Source organism: Egretta garzetta, unplaced genomic scaffold (genome assembly GCF_000687185.1).
Source record: "Egretta garzetta isolate BGI_Z169 unplaced genomic scaffold, ASM68718v1 scaffold293, whole genome shotgun sequence".
Classification (NCBI taxonomy): domain Eukaryota; kingdom Metazoa; phylum Chordata; class Aves; order Pelecaniformes; family Ardeidae; genus Egretta; species Egretta garzetta.
Window position 1 is genome coordinate 3,810,685 of NW_009259318.1, and position 19,794 is coordinate 3,830,478.

Here is a 19,794-nt window from a genome sequence, read left to right on the forward strand (position 1 = left end):
CATCAAAGCTTGTCCTCTATTTGTTTGTAATTTTTGTAGATGGTATAACCTTTTAAGATAAACCACCATTCTGGGCTGTATAACCTTGTAAGGTAAACCACCATTCTGGGCCATAGTCAAACAAAATACCAGCTAAGTACTGCAGTCTTGAGAACCTTCCTCTATTCTATAAGTATATGTCAAATGCTTGATGTGCCTTAATTCCTTAAAGGGGTGGGGGGAAGGGCGTATCATTTCCAGACATGAGTCCCTAATATTAAAATCACAAGTGCAGATAAATAGAAATACACTTTGTTGGTTTTTTGTTAGATTTTTATAACAGCTCACAGCCATTTCCCAAGTCTGCTAGTGAAATCTGATGAGCGTAGCACTTAACAGTGTGGAGAAAAATACAACAGGTGAAAATAACAAAGCAGTTCAAAATATTAAGTTTATTTCTTTAAAACCATTTTTTTTTAAAACACAGCAGTTAATTATTTAAATAGTAAAAAGAAGACTAGATTAATGGGACCAGTTTTAATAAGCTGTGGCATTATTTCTTACTAGGTTGAAGAAAGATTGGGCGCTCTATATGGATTGATTTGATACTAAATAAAAGCTCTTCTTGCTAAGTCTGGTACTCCTGTTAGGTAAGAAAGTATGCCATGTATCTTTAAAAACTGCCTAGGCATAGGGGGTACATTTACTCAGTTTTGCAGTTTTTACATTTGACTGTGTTCTGTACTACAGCTTCTCCATACAAGTTTTATACTCCTTGCAAAGGTGAGTTTGGATGAAGTAGCTGGTATGTAAGGTACAGCGGCGAGGCCTGGGCTTGCCATCCTCGTTGTTGACCCTGGTAGGGGGGTGACCTTAAGCAAGGAGTCGGAAACAAGCAGCTGGACAGGTCCAGAGCTGTAGTATCAGCCTGTCCTGGTTGTAACTGCCTGGAATAACAGTACTATCAGCCAAAGTTACGAAGCATGAGAAAGCATTCCTGTTTCTGGACCCAAGCAGGCTTGCTGAAGCCAGTTACAGCGTGCCTGTATATTGCCCTCTGGATCTTATGGACTTGGATTTGCCCAGCATGGAGCCCAATTCTGTGCCTGTACCGCTGTATGGTAAACATGCTACATGTCTATGGGTTTTTTCCTTAAAATTCAAAGGGCAGTATAGATTTTATTCTAAAATTTTTATTTTCTCCTCTTCCGGGCTAGAATGAAAATCTCAGTTCCTGGATTTAAATTTGACAGCAAGGTATAACTAGGTGAGAAGAGAGGCAAGCAGAACAGTAGTCTTCTGGTGGTATCTGAATGCCATCATTTATCGCGAGACATTACTTTTCAGTTAATATTTTGCTCTATCTTGTGGTCTTTGGTGGTGGCTGTTTTTTTGGTTTGATGGGGGTTTTTTTTTTGAATGGAAATAACTAAACATGTTTGAAGAGGATGGGGAGGAGGGAGAATGATTCTTACCTTGTCTGTATGGCTGGTTTACCATCGTTCAGTAAGTCTGTATGTCGTAACATCTTCCTTTCTGTATGGTCTCCGTATGGTTTACTTACCAACCATTATATAATGAAATAAGAATCTTTAAGCCTTCCAGAAAGGAGGAACCAGCACACATATGTGAACAGTTTAATATTACCTGGAAGAGGGATCTGAGATCTCTGTAGAAAAATCTGTAGAAAGACCTCAGCAGTAATGGGAATTTGCAGTCGTGTCCATCTGTCCGTCCCCTCCACTCTCCTCTGGATGTTAGCCAGGTCTCCTTTGCCTCTTAGCAGTTGCAGTTAACTTAAAGCATGGTTACGATGGGAGCGTTTCTTCCAGCTGTTTTACACAGTTTTTCCCATCCCCTCCTGCTCCTGTGCCTGGTGCCTATGCCCGTACTTGATCAGCTGTTGCAGAAAAGTGCCTAAGTGCACTTTCTGAGTAAGAAAGCCACTGTTGTTGACACCAGTGCCGGTTGAGGCAGCTATAGAAACCTACACCCTGCGTGCAAGTGGAAGCGTTCATGGAGCTGTGCGCTGGGATGCATTCAGACTGATGACTGATTTTTAGCCTGTTCCTTGAATCCGGTTTCCTCCATGGCCATGTAAGCCCAGTACTGGAAGCAAAGATGATCTGCAAGAAGCTGCTTAAAAGCAACTTACCGAAGGGAAGTGGTCATCAAGCTATAACCTGCATTACTTTTACAGCAATGAAAAGCCCGGCTTCCCAAGTGAAGCACAGCCCTTGGTGCCGTTGGCTGGAGCATGGCTGGTTCCAAAGATTTTTAATGGAGGCATTAAAACACACAGACTTTCAAGCAAGATGGAGGAAAACAAACAGGTTGATAGTGGGGAAAAAAACCTCTTGGAGAAACTGAGCAGAGGTCATCAGAGCTGATTGGAAATGTTACTGAATTTTAAAGCCAGTTCTGTGTGCATGTGCGCTCCTCTGACAAATCAAATAGGGCTAGTTTTGTGAAGTCGGGGAAGGCTTTTCTTTGTTTCCAAGCCACCCTTACCTGTTTTTGCTTGAGTAATTGCAGCATGCATGAGAGGTGAGAGGGAGACAGGGAAGAAGATGAGGCTGTACAGCAACTAATGAGCTGTTTCAGCCTGAAAAATTGGTCTAGCAGGGTGGCCGGAGCCTTGGAACCTATTAACCTTGATGAAGTATTCGGAAGTCTAGGACTTGACAGCTGGGGCAAAGAAGGGGCTTTTTAAAGAAGTTTAAACAAATCTGTTTTTCTCTCTTCTTTCTCACATGTGCTCACTGGTGAAATGCTGCCTGGCTTTTTTAAACTTTTTTTCCGAGTATATACTTCTCTCACTGCACAGCTTGAGCAGGTAACTTGCTACTGTGCTACCTATCTGAAAATTAATTGTTGGATTTTATTCTTTCTGATGGAGCACCAGTTTCTCTTCAGCACTTGTTCATGTCTACAGAAAACTCACATGTTCTCTTCAGATATTTGTGCTTTGTGTTTGACAGGCATGTTGCTCCATAAAGAATGACTCACTTGGGATCGAATAGGGCAATATTTGTGTTAATCAGCTGCATTTCTGTCTGCAGATATAGCTGTGCATTAAAACAAACACGCTGTAGACATGAATTAAGGGGAAAAATATGACATGGTATTTCCTGACTTTTTAAAATAAAAAAAATAAAATCTTTGCCAAGAATAACTTCATCTGCAAATGTTTCTTAAATGTGTTGCACATTTGTTTTTCTTTAAAGGATGGGTGGCCAGGCCTCTTCACATGTGGGCACCATATAGTGACATATTGTGGTTGTGTGATGATCTGGGTTAGTTTAAAGGCTTCAGATCTTTCCTAATCTGGATTGTTTTGACTGAGCCAGGTTAGAGAGCACAGATACAAGCAGGTATGCTGGCAGATGTCATGGGGTTATGAGAAGCAATTTAGGACAGTAGTCGTCTTGTCTGTCCCAGCTGCAACAACAAAACAGAGCAAGCTTCATTGACACACTTTGTCTAATCTGTTTATGTTATATGTTACTTCTGTTTACTTATGCATTCTGTTAACAACCCGCAAAAGTAAATCCATTTTCTACCACCTGCAGAAAAAAGACAAATATTCTTATCCCCCACAAGCCTTCAGCCATAATAAAGTAGTTTCCCTTGCTTCACCTCAGCGTTAAATGCAACTAGGTAGCTTCCCTCTCCCCACTACTTGCTAAATAATGATTAAACACGTGCCAATATATGCTAACATATTTTAAAACTTGCTTCCCTAGTCTTAAAAGATTTTACAGAGTGTTTTGCCTGGTCAGTGGGTGGAAACTGTGCTTCTAAACATGTTGACTTAGCTACCTGCCTCTGAATTTCTCTGGAAGAAGAGGACACGAATTGGTCTTCCATTAAATCCACTTCACTGCTTCACATGCAACCGCTCTGTCCAGTCTAAGTCCACACACATTCTTTTTCTGTTTCAGCTTTTATGATAGTCTTTAATATCTATCTTTGCTGTTAAATGTTGAATTCTGAGATTACTGTCAAGGTCCATTGGATATCCCCAACTTGTTTTTCTTCATCATTTTGTAAAGTAACTTTGTTCTGTTGTGTTTCACAGGACATGTCTACCTTACCCAGTAGCACAGAACCTACAGACACTATCTCTTCAGAATAGAGAACACCTTTGCCTTTACTGAAAGTATATCCAGTGTTCCAGTTGTAGATATATATGTGATTGCTTTCTTTTTTTGTCTTTTCTCCTTTTAAAATAATTACAGGTTCATGTATTGGACAGACTGGGGAGAAGTGCCAAAGATAGAACGTGCTGGGATGGATGGTTCAAGCCGCTCTGTTATAGTCAACACAGACATATATTGGCCAAATGGACTGACATTGGATTACGAGGAACAGAAACTTTATTGGGCAGATGCTAAACTAAATTTCATCCATAAATCAAATCTGGATGGAAGTCATAGGTAAGAATTTTTTGGTTTATCCTTCCCCATCCTCCTCTTTCCAACACTGTGAAGTTAAACATAAGTTCTCCTTTGGGGTATCCTGTAACTCTCACTAAGTCTTTTCTCAAGACCAGTCCCATAAAGAAATCCTTGAATCCTGTTCTCAGTTGTAAGACTATATAGCAAAATTGTCCCTTTTCAGTAGGTCTTCTGTGCTCTGTTGCTGTGATATTCAGAAATGCAGAAAATAATCTGAAAAAATGGATCATCATGTACTAGTTTTTCAGTTTCATTAATCCTAGGGGTTGGGAAATTAGTGGAAAACAGTCTTTACAGAGAACTATGCTAAAATGACTGTTTTCCTCTAACAGTTTTATAGTGATGAGGTAATTCTTTTCAATCTAGTCACAGCGACTTCTTAATTAAGGGTATAACTGGTACTTTGTATATATGCATTTATCCCTAATTTGGGCGATGATCCTCTTTGTTAAATGAGATAGCTTTGACAAGTACTTCTTGCACACACAAATGAATCACAGTTAGCTTGTGCCCAAGGTATCATATAGAGAGAGGATTTTTTGAGGTTATCCTTTGCAAATTTCTGTGATACTTCAGCTGGTTTATCTAGGCATGGAATACCTGTTCTTACGCTCTTCATTCTGACCTCTTAGGGACTTGTCCCGTCTTTCACCACAAATGTTAATCTGGCATAAAGAAATCAATCATATTGACAAGATAGGTGCTTTGTGTGGACTTGTGAGTAGGAACATAGGCAGCATGCATGAAACATATCCACTGTCTTCCTGCGATATTTATTTTGAACTAATACTGGTTTGAAAGGTTATGTCATTTTTGTCTTAAATTCTGCCTGTTAAGAGACCAAAAGTTCATGCAATATTTTTGTAACGGTGTTTGTTTATAGAAGGTAACAGGAATTGAATGCAGTTTTAAATTTGTCTTCACAAATGCAAGGATATGAATATTATAACTATCTTTTAAATTCAGAATATGGGGATGTGGATATCTATTTTGAGTCCTTAATTTGCTGTTTATTTCACAAGAAAGAAAACTTAATAGTAACAAAAAAAGAGAAATATTTCCCTGTGGTACTTTCTTTAAAAAAGGAAGGCTGTCGCATAGGTTTTCAAGTAACGGAGAGAAAGGGATAGGAATTATCATGCACGATAATAACTTGAGTCTTTTTTTAATTGGTGCTGGTTAACTGGAATACCTTAAAATCTTTTTCTCTGTTAAAAATGATTTATAATGTTGTATATCTCCTGTGATAAGAATAGAGAGATCATGAAACCAGATGTGTGACAGAACTTTAAAGAGTCCTCTCGAATGAAAGCAATCACACGTGGGGCTCAATGTGACAGCTTGCCACCTGAAAAACTGCAGTCCAAATGTGGATTTCTCACACAACTATGAAATTCTCACAGTTGCTGTAGGAGTAACAGAAATGAGCAAACCCAAACCAACCCCACCCTCCAGACAATAAAGCCAGCAAGAAGAAAGTACTGCTTCAAAATGACTGCCGATACAATCACACCTAAAACCCACTTTGGTGGCTTTGTCCAACAGGGTAATTTGGTGGCTCATTTTATTCTTGAGTCACCACTTTTTGTGCTCTTCTATTTATATGAGAGGGAAAGGACCGCCATAGTATAACACCACGCTACTGCAGTCTGGCTGATGCCTTTCTCGGAAGAGAGTGCTTATCAGGTGCTGCGTTAAATGGTACTGCTTTCGATAGCACCCCCGGGAAAATGATACATGATGTAGAGATGATTTTTGAAATGTTAATTGCTTGAAAGGTGTCCACCGATCAAAAATCAACACCACCAGCATCCAACTCTATATTTATGTTTTTCCCATGGAGCAGAAACCTTCCTGTCTTATCTAGTGTCTCCAGTCTTTCCAGCTCCGGAGCTACTTCAGTGTTTCCTGCTGGCACTACTGCATTTTCAATCTTCTTTTGCTACAGACTTATTTGCAGTTTTTCCCTTACTGGTGGTCTGTTGTGCAGCAGTGTAAATATACTTTGTTTTGGTATTTTGTTTTTATTTTAATGGTGTTTACTCCCTGGCCTGCCTTTGGCTAACCTGGAAGTGATTCATTGTAGAGGCGAGGCTGTGAAGGTGCCCGTCTTTCTTGGTGTGAGGGGCTGACCAACCTTGTCTGTCTGCAGAGAGCTGTGTCTAGCAGTTCTCTCATGACATAGAAGTGAAGTCACCTGGGTCTCAGCAGTTACCTTGTTCCAGAATAAATTCTCTGGAATTGGTGAAACCTGTAATAAAGACCCGTATAGACAAGCAATTTAGATTTTTAGATCTACTAATTCTTTCTTACATAGTCATTAAAACCAAAACAATTACTCTAATACTTTAAAGTTGTTGAGTTTATTTTTTGAAACTGGTACTGAAATGTATCAGAAATACTTCATGGCAGTATGCTAATGTGTTACCATTTGAGGGGGAGGAAGGGAAATCATCTTTAGAGAGGAAAGAGCATATGACTTCCCTTTAAGCGCCTGGAAGCCCACACCACTTCTAACAGCACCTGTTTTTCCCTAGGCATGTGAGAAGGTTCTGAAGACTCAGAAAACAGTCAACATCTGTATCCAGGCATTTTTGTTTTGTTTTTTATTCTTTGCAATTACATCATCAGGAGGGGAAAAAAAGGGAAAGAATTGCAGAAGTTAAGCTGTTCTACAATGGGGTTTTATGTATTTTTTTTCTCTGCTGTGACCTCTTAGCTTCTGCCTGTCTTAAGAAAAAAGATCTTCTGGGGCTGTCTAAAATGATTCTTTTTTGTTAAATACTGTCTTTCAGTTATTCAGCAAATTCACCTTTCTCAATATGGTTTTATAGCGGTAATTCTATATTTCAGTTCTTAATTATTTTAATAACTGATTTTCTAATACTATAAAAGAAAAGACAATTTCTAATTCTGCAGACAAAGCAAACACCCTTGAGATCTTCCTTTTAAGTGAAAAAAAAAACCCAAACACCAAACCCACAAAGCCTTCAGTCTTTTCTCCTAGTCATCCCCACCCCCCAAAAAAAGAAAAAATAGCCAGATTTTTCTATGAACAGTAGAACTAATAACATCTGGGGTTAGAAGGAATTCTGCTTATCCTTCCACTCCACCAGGCTTCTCTCTGTATGTTCCTATGCCCTGTGCACCCATGCATGTGCACTCACACCCACCCACCCTGATTTTCTCTCCCTCCTTCTTGCTATCCCTCAAATGCACCCATGGCTTCTTATATTCCTTCACCTAGCGTTATCCCTTGCTCCTGACTCTGTCCCCTGTGCGCTCTTGCTGAGTCTGGCAGCTTGACAAAGGGTTCCTGGGCAGCTTATTTTAGCTGCTCCTCTTGTCAGGTGGGTCAAATACAGGGGGTTTAGGGTTGCTCGCATTTTCACAGCCATCCATTTGTCAAGGAAAACTTGTAAAAAATAAAAATCTTTTTGTGATCCCTGCTTTCTGGAATTGATGGCCAAGAGATACATGATGCATTGGGTATGGAGTTGGAGACACAGCTAGAATGATCAAATGCCCTTGTTTCCGATGCATTGGGTATGGAGTTGGAGAAGATGGATACTGTACAGACACAGCTAGAATGATCAAATGCCCTTGTTTCCGTGTGAAAAGATGACATTGTGTGATTAGGCCAACTTTTTTCCACCACCACTTTTAAAATCCCTTTACCTTTTAGAGTAATTTTCCTTAAGAGTTAAGAATGAGGGAGGACAAGATCATTATCATCAAGTGCTTAATCTAACTTAAACCAGACTTTTTTGCTTATGTAGAAACTGCTAGTTTTAGCAATTTGTTCTTGATAGTTAGACTCTTCTTCTAACTGCTGTTTTATATTTAGAAAGTAAGTTTAATTTTTTGTTGCTGTCTAAATTTCTCTTTACTAAAACAGATTTTTTTTATCTTTGTGAAGTATTACTAGTTTTTCTGCTGCTTTACCTGCTGTCAACATGTCTGGGAAAATATTTCTGCTTCTGGAAGCTGGAGCTATCGAAGAAATGGAAAAGGCAACTGAGTTATTGAAAGACATACAGCTGCATAAAAACATGATGTTTTAGATCTGAATAGTTTCGGTAACTTTTAGCAAAGGAAGCAGATGAGTAAAGATTTGATCTGTCAAGTTTTTTAGTATTGCATAACATGAGTGGGAAGGAGTCTGTAGCAGATAAATGATTGTGAAAGCTTCATGTAAAGCAGGATGACATGAGTTTTAATTGCTTTGGGGGAAGTGGGAAATACTTAGCAGGAACTAACATCTTTGTATCAAAAAAGAATTTCAAACAGTTCAAAGAAAACTGCTTTTGTGGTTTGGATGGTGAGAGAGAATACAATGTAAATAGGAAAGGATTTTAATTGGCGTTACTGACAGTATTAAAGTATTGAGGTTCAGACCTCAATGGTCTAAAATTTGGAATGAGTGAAATGGAAGCATTCTTGGCATATTTCTAGATCTGTAAGAAATCCATAACTTTTTTTGTCTTTTTATTCCTGTAGTCTGACTATCACGTCTCTACACCTGGCACTACACAAGAATTAAAATTTAAAGATTTATGTGTCAGAGAAGGACATTGATATGCATGGATGCTTCGCTTCTTGCTTGCAGGGGTCTGGGTAGTGGAAGAGTCCAGTAGGCAGGTGGGAAGACTATGCAGGGAGAGAAACAAAAAAACAAAAGGAGCCTTGTGGTTTGGGGGTTTTTTTGGTTTTTGGTTGGTGTTTTTTTTTTTTTTTTTTGTCACCTCTTTGGACAGGACCTAGATATACTCCCTTGGGAGTCAGTGAGCCTCTGCATCAAAACTAGTAAGCAGCATGACAGCGCAGGCAGTAGCACTCCGTAAATATGTGGTAGAGTCGTAAATTCATGAGAACCTCTACAGCAAATTTTACGGGGATGATGTATCGTTCATTACCTGCTAGCCCTGGGACTTATTAGCCCTAGCTACTGTAGTGATGGGCTCATTAGAATAAAGAGGAAGAATGCTGAAGTTGATGACTAATGCCCTTGGTTTGCCAGCGAGAGAAAGGAATGAACAGTTTTTCATGTCAGAATGTAATAATTAAAAAATTAAATTGGTGCATAGAAGAGATGGTTTTGTTTTTTGTGGCTCTCGCCCTGCTCTTATCAGAGGGAACAGTTGCTTTTTGTGGGACTAATTAAACAAAACTGAATTGCAGACAGCTCTCCTGTGAGTAGAGTACCCGAGATAGGTTGGCCTGCTAAGGCAGCTCTTGAATTAATTTTCTCTTCCTTTACCCTGCAGCAGCAGTTCTAATTAATAAGTTAACACGTTACTGGCTGAAGGGAAATGCACTTACAAGGTCCCCCAGGAAGTGTTTGTGCTAATGAGATGGGTTTTGAGGCCACTGTAAGAAAACATACTTTCAGCAACTGTCAGAAAGCTGGGAAGCTCTTGCAAGGAGGTGAATGTCTTAAGTTTGCACTCGAGTATTGATTTTCTAGTTTCTGTTTTCAAGCATTAGCTCATGTCTGTCTGCCAGATGATTAGTGGCAGATCTGATGAAACACTAAAAATACTCTGTCCCTGTGTTTAGAAGAGTTTTTCTTTATTTGCGTATAATGTATACCATATATTACATTACGTGCTAGGTATAAAATCAGGTATAAAATATTGCATTCTGAGTATATTTCTGTGAGATAAAAATTCTTAATACCCTCAAGCAGTGAAGAGGAACCTGTCTGTGGTGAAAACCCTGTTTCAATACCTCACCAACACATTACAGGCCAGTGCAGATGATGAGTAGTGCCCTAATTAAAACAGCTAGAGAAGCCTGCATAAGCAGAATTCATTAGATTATTTGGACACAGAGCTAGGGTGAATTTCTTGGTTCTTCTCCAAGGTGCTTCTGAAATAAAATGCTGGAAAAGTGGAGCTTCAAAACATCTGTAGTTGACTGTGTGCAGTACACATGCACTGTGTATATAGCTAGAGTCATCTACGTCACTGTGTATTTGTAGACGTCAAATAGAACTATGTTGTACGAGGTGATTAGCCCAGGTGGGTCAACAGAGCAGCTCATCAATACTGCTTCCAAGACCTGAGATGGCAAGTGCAGAATTAGTTCAGGATCACAGCCCTGCTGAAAGCAAAGGAAGAGCAGCTTCAGGTTAGGAAGCACACAGACCACTCTGCAGTCAGTAGATGTACTGTGCACCTTCCTTCTAAGCTCCATCAACTCCTCCTGCTAGCTTCTCAGTCTCCTCCCCTCTTGCCAGAGGCCTTTCATCTACGCTGCCTGTCATGACGGTGTTTGCCTGAAAAATGACCTGCAGAATGACTTCGTTTCTCAACCATGGCTTTACTTCTGATTGACTTTTTCAGAGTTTCATTGAAGGTGGGATTTCAAATGTCATTGCTAGTTCTGTTATTTGTTACATATACTTTCTGGAAGCACATGGCAATCGCAGCTTAAAGAAGTGGCAACAGAGAAAATGTATTTTGGTTTTAAAAGACAGTATCATATCTCACAAGTCACGTTTCCTGTTTACTTTCTCAGGTAATTAGAACCAGGCTTGTATTCTGATAGAAATACTTGAATAAGTGTTCATGGTTAAAATCCAGCTTCGCTTTCCAAGTTTGCTTTGCACGTAAGCTTCTGAGGGAACCAGAGCTGTCTGCCCTCCTTGTGGCATCTTTGGTGTGGTGTTACATGGTTGTCTGCTGGTCTTTCATCTTGCTTCATCTGATGGTGTGCAGGATTCGTGCTGCAAGTGCTTCGGCCATTTGCTAATATTTCCAATTGTCACAAATCGAAGCTGTGTAATTCCTGCAGTTTCCTGAATGCTCAGGCATTAAGTAATCTGTAGATGGAGAGAATCATTTGTGTAAAATAATTTGCTTCATGCAAGCTTGTCTTGTTATATGCTTTCTTTAACATGATGAGTACTAAAAGCAAGGTTCAGAAGATGGGTCTTTACATTTTTAATCCTTCATTAAGGAAGATGTGATGGTAATTGCAGCATAACAACTTTCTGTTTTGTTTTCTTATACCGAGAGGAAAAAAATAATTCCTGATAAGAATGTAGCCCACAGGTATCTTTAACTGAAAATTGATCTGGTATAGCATAAGAAGGAAAATAAATTAAAATGCAGTAAATGCAGATATAAGCATCCCTTAAAGACTTTGAACAATATGTAGAGTAATTGGAAAGCTTTTACCTCTAGTTGGTGTGAATTTCCAGCTCTTAATGTTGTATTGTCATTGGATGCCAATATGGTAAATTTTGCCATAGTATTAAGTATGAAGTATTAAGATTAATTACCTTTTTTTGTCCTCAGTCTTCACAGTTGTATTTGAAATGGGATTGCAAAGACTGATACAACAGTAGATTATTTTTTTTTTCCTCTTTCTGATGGCCTAGGAGATGGTAATAGGTACAGGATCCTCCAGAGGGACACTGGAGAAATGGACTGAAACATAATTGTCAAAACTCTTGCACCCTGCCCTGGAGATTGAGCACAGGCAGCCTCAGAGGTCACCTGAAAGGACTTTTGCTACTGTGAAGCTGCAGTGTTAATGGTTTAGAAACATACAGGCCAAGATGTCTGAAGTACCCCAGGTTTTCTGCAGGTGTTCTGATCAGTTTTTGAAAGTAGAGAACTGTAATGCAGCCAGAGTAGAAGGGATTTGATTAATGGGAAGTGTTTGATTGTTTATTTTCATGGAGATGCGCTATTATGCTTGGATATAAAACATTATCTGTAAAAATTCCAGGGGGGGGAAAAAAACCTCTTGTGATATTTTAAATTTAATATTATCTTGATTTTTGGTGGCTTTTTTTTAGTGTGAAGAATTCTTAAATTTCATAGCTATAATCTGTCTTTGGATTTGGAAGCTAGTATTAGTTGAAAAAGAAATAAAGGCAGACTGAGAAAATCCTGGCAGTGATAAAGGATATGAATTTAAGTTTATATTTTTTGGTCATTTTACTGTTAATTTTTATTTCAAGTGAGTTTAGTCTTTGAAATTATTCAGGGTAATAATCCTAAAGCAGGAGCTTTTTTGTCATTATTAGTATAAAATGGGATAGATTGTCTATGAATTTTCAGGTATGTATTCCATTTCAGAGTTCAGTAGCCCCTTTTGTAATGCCTGCTTTAACTTGTTTATTATTTGTTTCCTTTATCTTCATGAAATATTTCACAGGCCTCTTTAACAGAATAAGAATAGAACAAAGGTGAATGTATTTAAATTGGATCTACATTTTCTTCAGGCAGTAGAAAACTCTTCAGTATAACAAGTTTTTATTGTAATTGCATCTCTGATTATCATGATGATACTATAAATAGTTGTATTTAGGAAATCGTGATACGCAGCACAGATGGAATTTAATTTCTGTGGAAACTGCTGGTTTTCTCTCTCTTGTTCTCTTCCCACCTTCCTTCTCTGCTGTCCCCTTCTATGTTTCCTTCCCAGCCAGCTAAACAGAGTAGATGGTGACATTTTAAATGTCAACTGCCATCAAGATTTTTAAGGCAAATTTGTGTGATTATATGCCTAGCACGGGGAAGACTATTAAAGTTAGTGTGTGCTTAGTGCCATCTAATGTGCAGCCAATTTGCATGTTGCTGAAGCCCTAGAGATGTCTCCTGAAGGAATAGCATTACTCCTTATCCTCATCTCTCACTTTCTCATCATCTCTGGTGTCTCTTATTAATGAGACTAATGATATGAGTACGGTGGTTTGAAGGAACTGCAGAGCTTAGTGAAGGGTAATAGGATGTAGTGCTTTTTGCTGTCATATTGCTTGTTCCAATCAAGCCTGGGCTGATAATGGAGAGGCTGAAGGTCGTTGCCACAAAAGAGCTGTCGGGTTGTGTCAGTCCAATTACACCCACAGTGCCGTACCTGGTACCCGGGCTGGTGGCCTTGCTAAGAAGGCCAGGAACTTGGAGACCCGGCTGCTCCCCAACCCCGCGTGGGTGCTTGTGAAATGCACCATAGGTGGGAAGCGCCTGCTCCTGTCAACCGTGCACAGCAGTTGAGTACTACGCATGACGTTCTGGTTGCCTTCATTCACCCAGGTGTATTTAATAAATAATCGATCAAGGGAGAAGTCAGGACCCATTTCTCACCCTCCAAAACCAGAGCTGTGCAGTTCTTAATGCAGATTGCACTGAAGCATAACTCCTTCACGGCAGCCATCAGAAGGATGTTTCTTGCTCCTTCTCCCCTTCCTTTTCCTGTTTTTAAGCACCTTGGCTCTCCAGCCCTTTCCCCCCACCCCTCATTAGGCTGCGGAGGCTCATTTAGCGCAGCTCAGCCACTGCTTCTGTGCTGACACACATCGTGCGGCTGCCGTTCACCAAGGCTGACAGTGCAGCCTGTGGAGTGTGTTCAGAGGGGAAAAAAAAGCCCTGCTGGTTTTGCTGATTGGAAGTGAGCTATCCCCTTGTAATGGCTTGCTGGAAACAAGGGATATGGAGTACATGTTACTGGTAATACTCATCTTAATGAGATGCAAGAAATACATGCTGTTGTATTTGGGCCCAAAGCCATTTTCATGTGACGGTGCTTTATATCTGCTGAGAAAAATGATAAAAGTTTAAGAGTAATTGCTTCGAGGCTGTGGCTGATGGTGCAGTCAAATGAAGTGCTCCTGAATCTCTCTAGATAAGGGCTGGTTTAAATAAGGGTCACAGTTCACCTTATGCATTGTCATATGAATAGATGGTTGTCCAAAAGTTGGACATGTCTAACAGAGTCTATTGTACTCCAAGATTTACTCCCACCGGGAATGGTGGGTACTAATGGCATTTAAAAGTCCTCTGATTTTTTTTTTTTAAAGTGATTTGCAAGATAGTCAGAATGCTTCAGAAAAATGTGGCTTCCCTTGTGCATGGGAATGCTGTCTTTGGTGCAGGTTTGGTCATAGTGAGAGCTTTGGACTTTCATTGCTGCTGTCCCGTATGCCAAATGTCATAAATTTGTCATAAAGACTTAGATAGTCTCCAAGCCTGCTATAAACTAAAATTATTCAAATCTAAAGGCATGTAGCGTTTGGGGGTGGGGTTGGTAAAAATGTTTACAGAATTAGAATGCCTTTATTCTTGGTATGGGAGTGTATTGTGTCATTCTGGCTTCACTGTTTGGCTGGTACATTTCAGCTGTAAATTATATTACAATAGTCTTTTGTAAGATGCTTAGTTGGTGCATTTAATTAGAAGCAAATATATACCTGACTCCAGACAGAGATAAGAAAGAAAAGATAGTATGTCCTACTTTTGAGTGCAAAATATCAAGAAACAGAAAATTTTGTTTCGTGTAGAATTGGAACACTGGAGTGACAAGTAAGGGAATGTGTGTGTTTTTCTCGGGAGCAGAAAAAAATAGAAGCTTTAAAGACAATGCATCTTTTTCCAGAAGCTAAGGTGAAAGAGCGGTAATGACTGCAGTTTCTTTGTACTCAGAATCATTGGCAGAAGACACCTTCAAGTTTATTTCTTTAATATACTCTTCTGTTACATTTCAACAGAAAATATTTGGAAAATAAGAGTGTTTTTGTCCTCTACTAAACCAGTTAAGTTACCGGCTTCTTTGCAAAAGTGGTGCATACAGTGGGGGGGTGTTTTCTCCCTAAATATACAGATAATAACACTCTTCCCTGCAAGAAGAAAATTGGGAGGCTGGTGTTCATAGTGTACCCTGTACGTGAAGGAGTAGTAGAGCTGTGTGTCAATCCCTTACGCTTTCAGTCTGGGAGAGGGGTGGTGATCTCCACTGTTCAGTGGGAGCTTGTGTACTTGGCAACACATATGCACCCATGCGGTTAAGAAGAAAAAAGGTGGGAAGAAGTGCTTGTGTAAATGGTACTTGTGTGGCCCTGCTTTGAGCAGGGTGTTGGTCCAGGTGACCTCCAGGGTCCTCTCCATCCTAAGTTTTTCTATGGTGCTGAATGAAGTATCTGTAAGAATTGAGCTACTTAATTCCAGTTCTGAGGAACCTGGGTACAGATAATTAGTTTCTACATCACAAGAACCTGGAAAAACTGTCTTCAGTAATGTTTGTGCTGCATTTTTGTGATGGCTAATGAGCATGTGTTTGTATATATACATAAAATATATGGGTGTACTCTTTAATTTTGTTTATGAACCTGGAAACAGGCAGTGACCCAGTTTGCTCAGAAATGATACCATTACCATGGCAGAAGATCAGTAGAACTCTGTTTAATGGCACTGCTTATAATAAAAACAATAGCTTAATAATTATCATAATAATGAATCATGAAAAGTAACTTTAAGGATTTCTTTATAGTCAAACTATTTGCCATTAGAGTATTTTTCTGATGGTTCAAAAGAACGAAACTGGAAGAGATGGATGAACTGCTAATTGACCAAATGCTGTCTCAGTTTGAAGTCTGACGAGGCTGAAAATGGAGATCATAAATCAGCAGGTAGCAGTCAGACTTGCATAAAATCAGCTGGTGTTCTCTCCACTTGTGGAGACACAGAGCCTCACAGGTATTGAGTGTTAAAGGGGTGCTACGAACTGGCCACAGACCTAAGTAAGAATTTCAGTTGGCATCTCTTGCCTGTCTCAGCATCAGTAGGCAGTCTGGAAATAAGACTCCTGTGTTGTTCCCCCATATCATTCTCAAACTGGCTGCACTATGTTTGTTCCCCATAAATAAAGTTTTGATCAACAGTACTTGCACTGTAAAACTTCTTTTCACAAAGGCTATGTTCAAGCAAAACCATAGCATGAATTGTGTTTGAGCATTCATTTTCTTCCCTGTACTCCATTAGGCAAGCGGTGGTTAAAGGCTCCCTTCCACATCCTTTTGCTTTGACGCTGTTTGGGGACACGTTGTACTGGACTGACTGGAACACACATTCAATCTTGGCCTGCAGCAAGTACTCCGGGGAGGACCTGCGTGAAATACATTCCAACATCTTCTCTCCCATGGATATCCATGCTTTCAGCCAGAAGAGGCAGCCAAATGGTAAGTTGTCTTGCTTTCTTTTTTCAACTGCAAGTTGGAACTGATTTGCAAAAATTTTAATTAGTCTTTCTGTATGGCAGTGGGTGGCTTCACTTGCGTCATGATGCAATTTTTCCAATGCAGAGATTGGGAAAAGACCCAAAAAGAAACCAAATAATCTCTACATTGTTTTTTTTAAAGTGCAAAAAAATCTCTTGCTTTTTTGCTGCCTGCCACATTTATCCTGTTGTTGAATTCCATTTTCTGTTTCATGTGCCATAACTTTAGGCAACATGGTATTTTTGTATTTTCCAAGTAGTAGTTCCTGAATGGAAAGTAGTGTTAATTTGGCAGATGATATTAAGCAAGACTAGCTCTGTGTAATAGCCAGTGTCTTAACCATTGTGTTAATTTACTGTGTTTGCATTTTGTTTTTATATATACAACCTACTATACATTCAGCACCGACATGCTGAATAGTTTGTGAAAATGAGAAGGGCAGAGCTGAAACAAGGCTCTTGTTTAGAGCTAAGTGCTGCTTCCCCAAGAAAGGAAACGTTCAACATCCATGCATTTTGGTACCATAAATACCCCACTACTCAACACTTGGAATTAATTTTTCCTTGTTCTGTGTTTATCATTTCCTCCTTTAATCTGTGTTGCTGCCACCGATTCTACCACTCAAAACGCCATATGTGTTTTAACACATGAGATGAGGTCATTCGTTATCAGAAGCATTAATCTGTGTGATTTATGTTTAACAGCTACAAACCCATGTGGAATTAATAATGGTGGCTGCTCCCACTTGTGTTTGATGTCTCCTACCAAGCCCTCTTATCAGTGTGCATGTCCCACTGGTGTGAAACTTCTTGACAATGGAAAGACCTGCAAAGATGGTAGGCTTTGTTTTTAAAAATACTTTTAGATTAAGCACAAAATAGTTATTGGAGGGAAAGGGGTTCTTCCAGCATCATTATGTAATGCATATTAGGGGTGGCAAATTGTGAAATAATGCGTGCTTTTGCAGTGCAGATAAAAGTGATTGGAAAATGCCCTCTACTTTTCAAAAAAGAAAGAAGCTTACAGCTGAAGAGCAGGTTACCTCCAGTTACAAAATTTAGGTTCCAGTTCTGTCTCTGTCACTAATTCCTGCAAGTTTTTTGGGGGCTCTGTTATTCCCTTTTCTTAGAGAAAATGATACCTACCTCCTCTGTCTCTGAAATGTATTTTTCATTAATACTTAGCTAATAGGATTGTACAATGAAAACAATTTATTTTTTTTAAGGTCTGATGTCACATACGCCTCGAAAATCCTTCAGTTCGCGTGCATAACATTAGGCACCTACATCTGTACGTAGGAACTGAAAAGAATGGCATGGGTTTTAGCGGTTGAAAGTGTTTCGGCCTTAAAACCCATGATGTGATCAAGGCTTAGGACTGCTAGCGCTCACCCCAAACTGCTTTGTTAAGTGTCTCATTGTGGGCTAATGTATATGGTTTTAAGTTGTTACATTTTGTAAGTACAGGTCTTGTGACGTTGTGCTGTGGTTGCTGTAGTACATTAACAGGATCAAAATAAACACTGGGAGATAATTAGCTCGCTCATAAATAACTATCTTTTATGCAGATCATCTCTCTATTAAAAAGCTAAATGGAGAAAGAAACAGAAAGATACATCAGAATTTACTGTAAACAGGCTAAATAAAATGTATAGAGAAATAACTTTTCTTAAATTGTCATTTTATATTTTAAAAATTCTTCTAGGCTTGTGAGCTACTGTTCAGTGTTTTCTTTAATTTCATGCTATTTTGTGCTCTCTGCTGATTATTTTTGTGTGGCTATTTGTGTCTGTGTGAACCTTGTTAAAATAAATTGCTGCTTTTATGTGAAGAACTCAAAAGCAGCTCCCAAATTAGCCTTGCGGGATTGTTTGTAAGAACTTACCAATGCATGCACAAGATGTTTTTCTTCCATTTCTGCCAATACAAGGAGCAAGCTTTAATAATACTGCTCCAGGTTGGTCATATTTAGTCAAAATGTGACACAGATTCATGTGCTTTTTCATAAATACTTGATATGCAAGGATAAACTCCTTTGTGGCAGCAGGTAGCTAAAGCAATTCTTACCCAATACAGGCATGTTTCCAAAAGCACAGCTGCAGAAAAAGTCCATGTGGGGGACAGGGAGTGGTGAAGGTTTGGTCACTTGCCAAGTGGAGGTAGAGAGGTAAGGCAGCAGAGGCTGAAGTACTAAGGACAGCAGTTGGAACAAGCCCTGGAGAGATCAAGAGGGAGAAATTGCTTCCCTTTGACTTACTGCTGATAGGAAAAGGGCCAGGGACTTCAGGCAAGAGGGGCTGACTATTTTTGCTCTCTGCATGCTGCGTTCCAAGGAGCAGGTGGTTGTATCACAGAAGGGCCGGCTTCCCTGCTCACGTTCAGCCCCGTGTCCTCATGGAGGCAGTCTGCCACACAGCTTAACTGCCCCGTGCTGAAGGGCTGGATGGCACCTTTCTAGTGTATCAAAGTAAATTACCAAAGCCAAGTAAAGGAATGGTATTTAAAAAAAAAAACCAACAAAAAAACCCAAAAACCCAAAACCAAACCAACCCCCCCCCCCAACCCAAACCTTATTAAAAGGACTTTAACTTCCCATGCAGAGATACTCCAAATCATGATTTTTCAGCCATTCCTTATGTCTCAGAATTTATAGCTGTTGCTCTTTTCTCCCACTCCCTGAACACGAGAAGCCAAATTGTATGTTCCCAGTCAGCCATACAATATATTTGGCTCACAAAATACAGCTCCCATTTTATCAGAAATTTTATTAACCAATTTACTACAGCATGTTGTCCATCTGTATGCCAAAAACTTTATAGCAGAACATTTATTTATATTACACTTGTTAATATAATGTTGCATTTTTGACCACCACTCTGCTATTGCATCTTTCCAAAACACTCTGCCCCTCCCTTTTCAAGAAGAAAAATGGGTGAGGGGAGAAAATTGAGCCTGTGTTTGTTTGGCTCCATTGAGTGTTGCATGCCACTGCTTCTTGGACTCAGATACGAGTTAGCACATAACCCAAGTGAAACAACCTACTCAAACTACGCATCGGATCCATAGGTCTCACTTAATGTCGATGATCCTGTGCAGAGCTAACTTCTGGGAGGAGCGTGAGGAAGCTTCAGGTTCAGCATTTAGAGCTGAGCTTACCCTGAAATAATGAAATGGTTTTGACTGTTTTTTTCACTCCTCTCACTCAAGAGAGGTGTGGGTGGTAAGCTTAGGGCTTTTGCGAGTGACCTACAACTTTCTGGAGCTCTTTAAGGCAGAGATTCACTGGAATTTCTTCTTGTAGTTGTGAAGGCTGCAATTATTGATTTGGGGAAGGGAAGAGAGCATGCAA

General features: G+C 39.6%; 1 protein-coding gene across 1 annotated transcript in view; it reads left to right on the forward strand.

The window, feature by feature from the left end:
* Positions 1-4,220: 4,220 nt before the first annotated feature.
* Positions 4,221-19,794, forward strand: part of LRP6 (LDL receptor related protein 6) — a 69,666-nt gene continuing 54,092 nt past the window's right edge. The window contains exons 1-3 of the mRNA XM_035892056.1: positions 4,221-4,418; positions 16,211-16,407; positions 17,151-17,282. Of these exons, the coding sequence (XP_035747949.1) occupies positions 4,225-4,418; positions 16,211-16,407; positions 17,151-17,282 (523 nt within the window). The 5' untranslated portion in view covers positions 4,221-4,224. The remainder of the gene's footprint in view (positions 4,419-16,210; positions 16,408-17,150; positions 17,283-19,794) is intronic.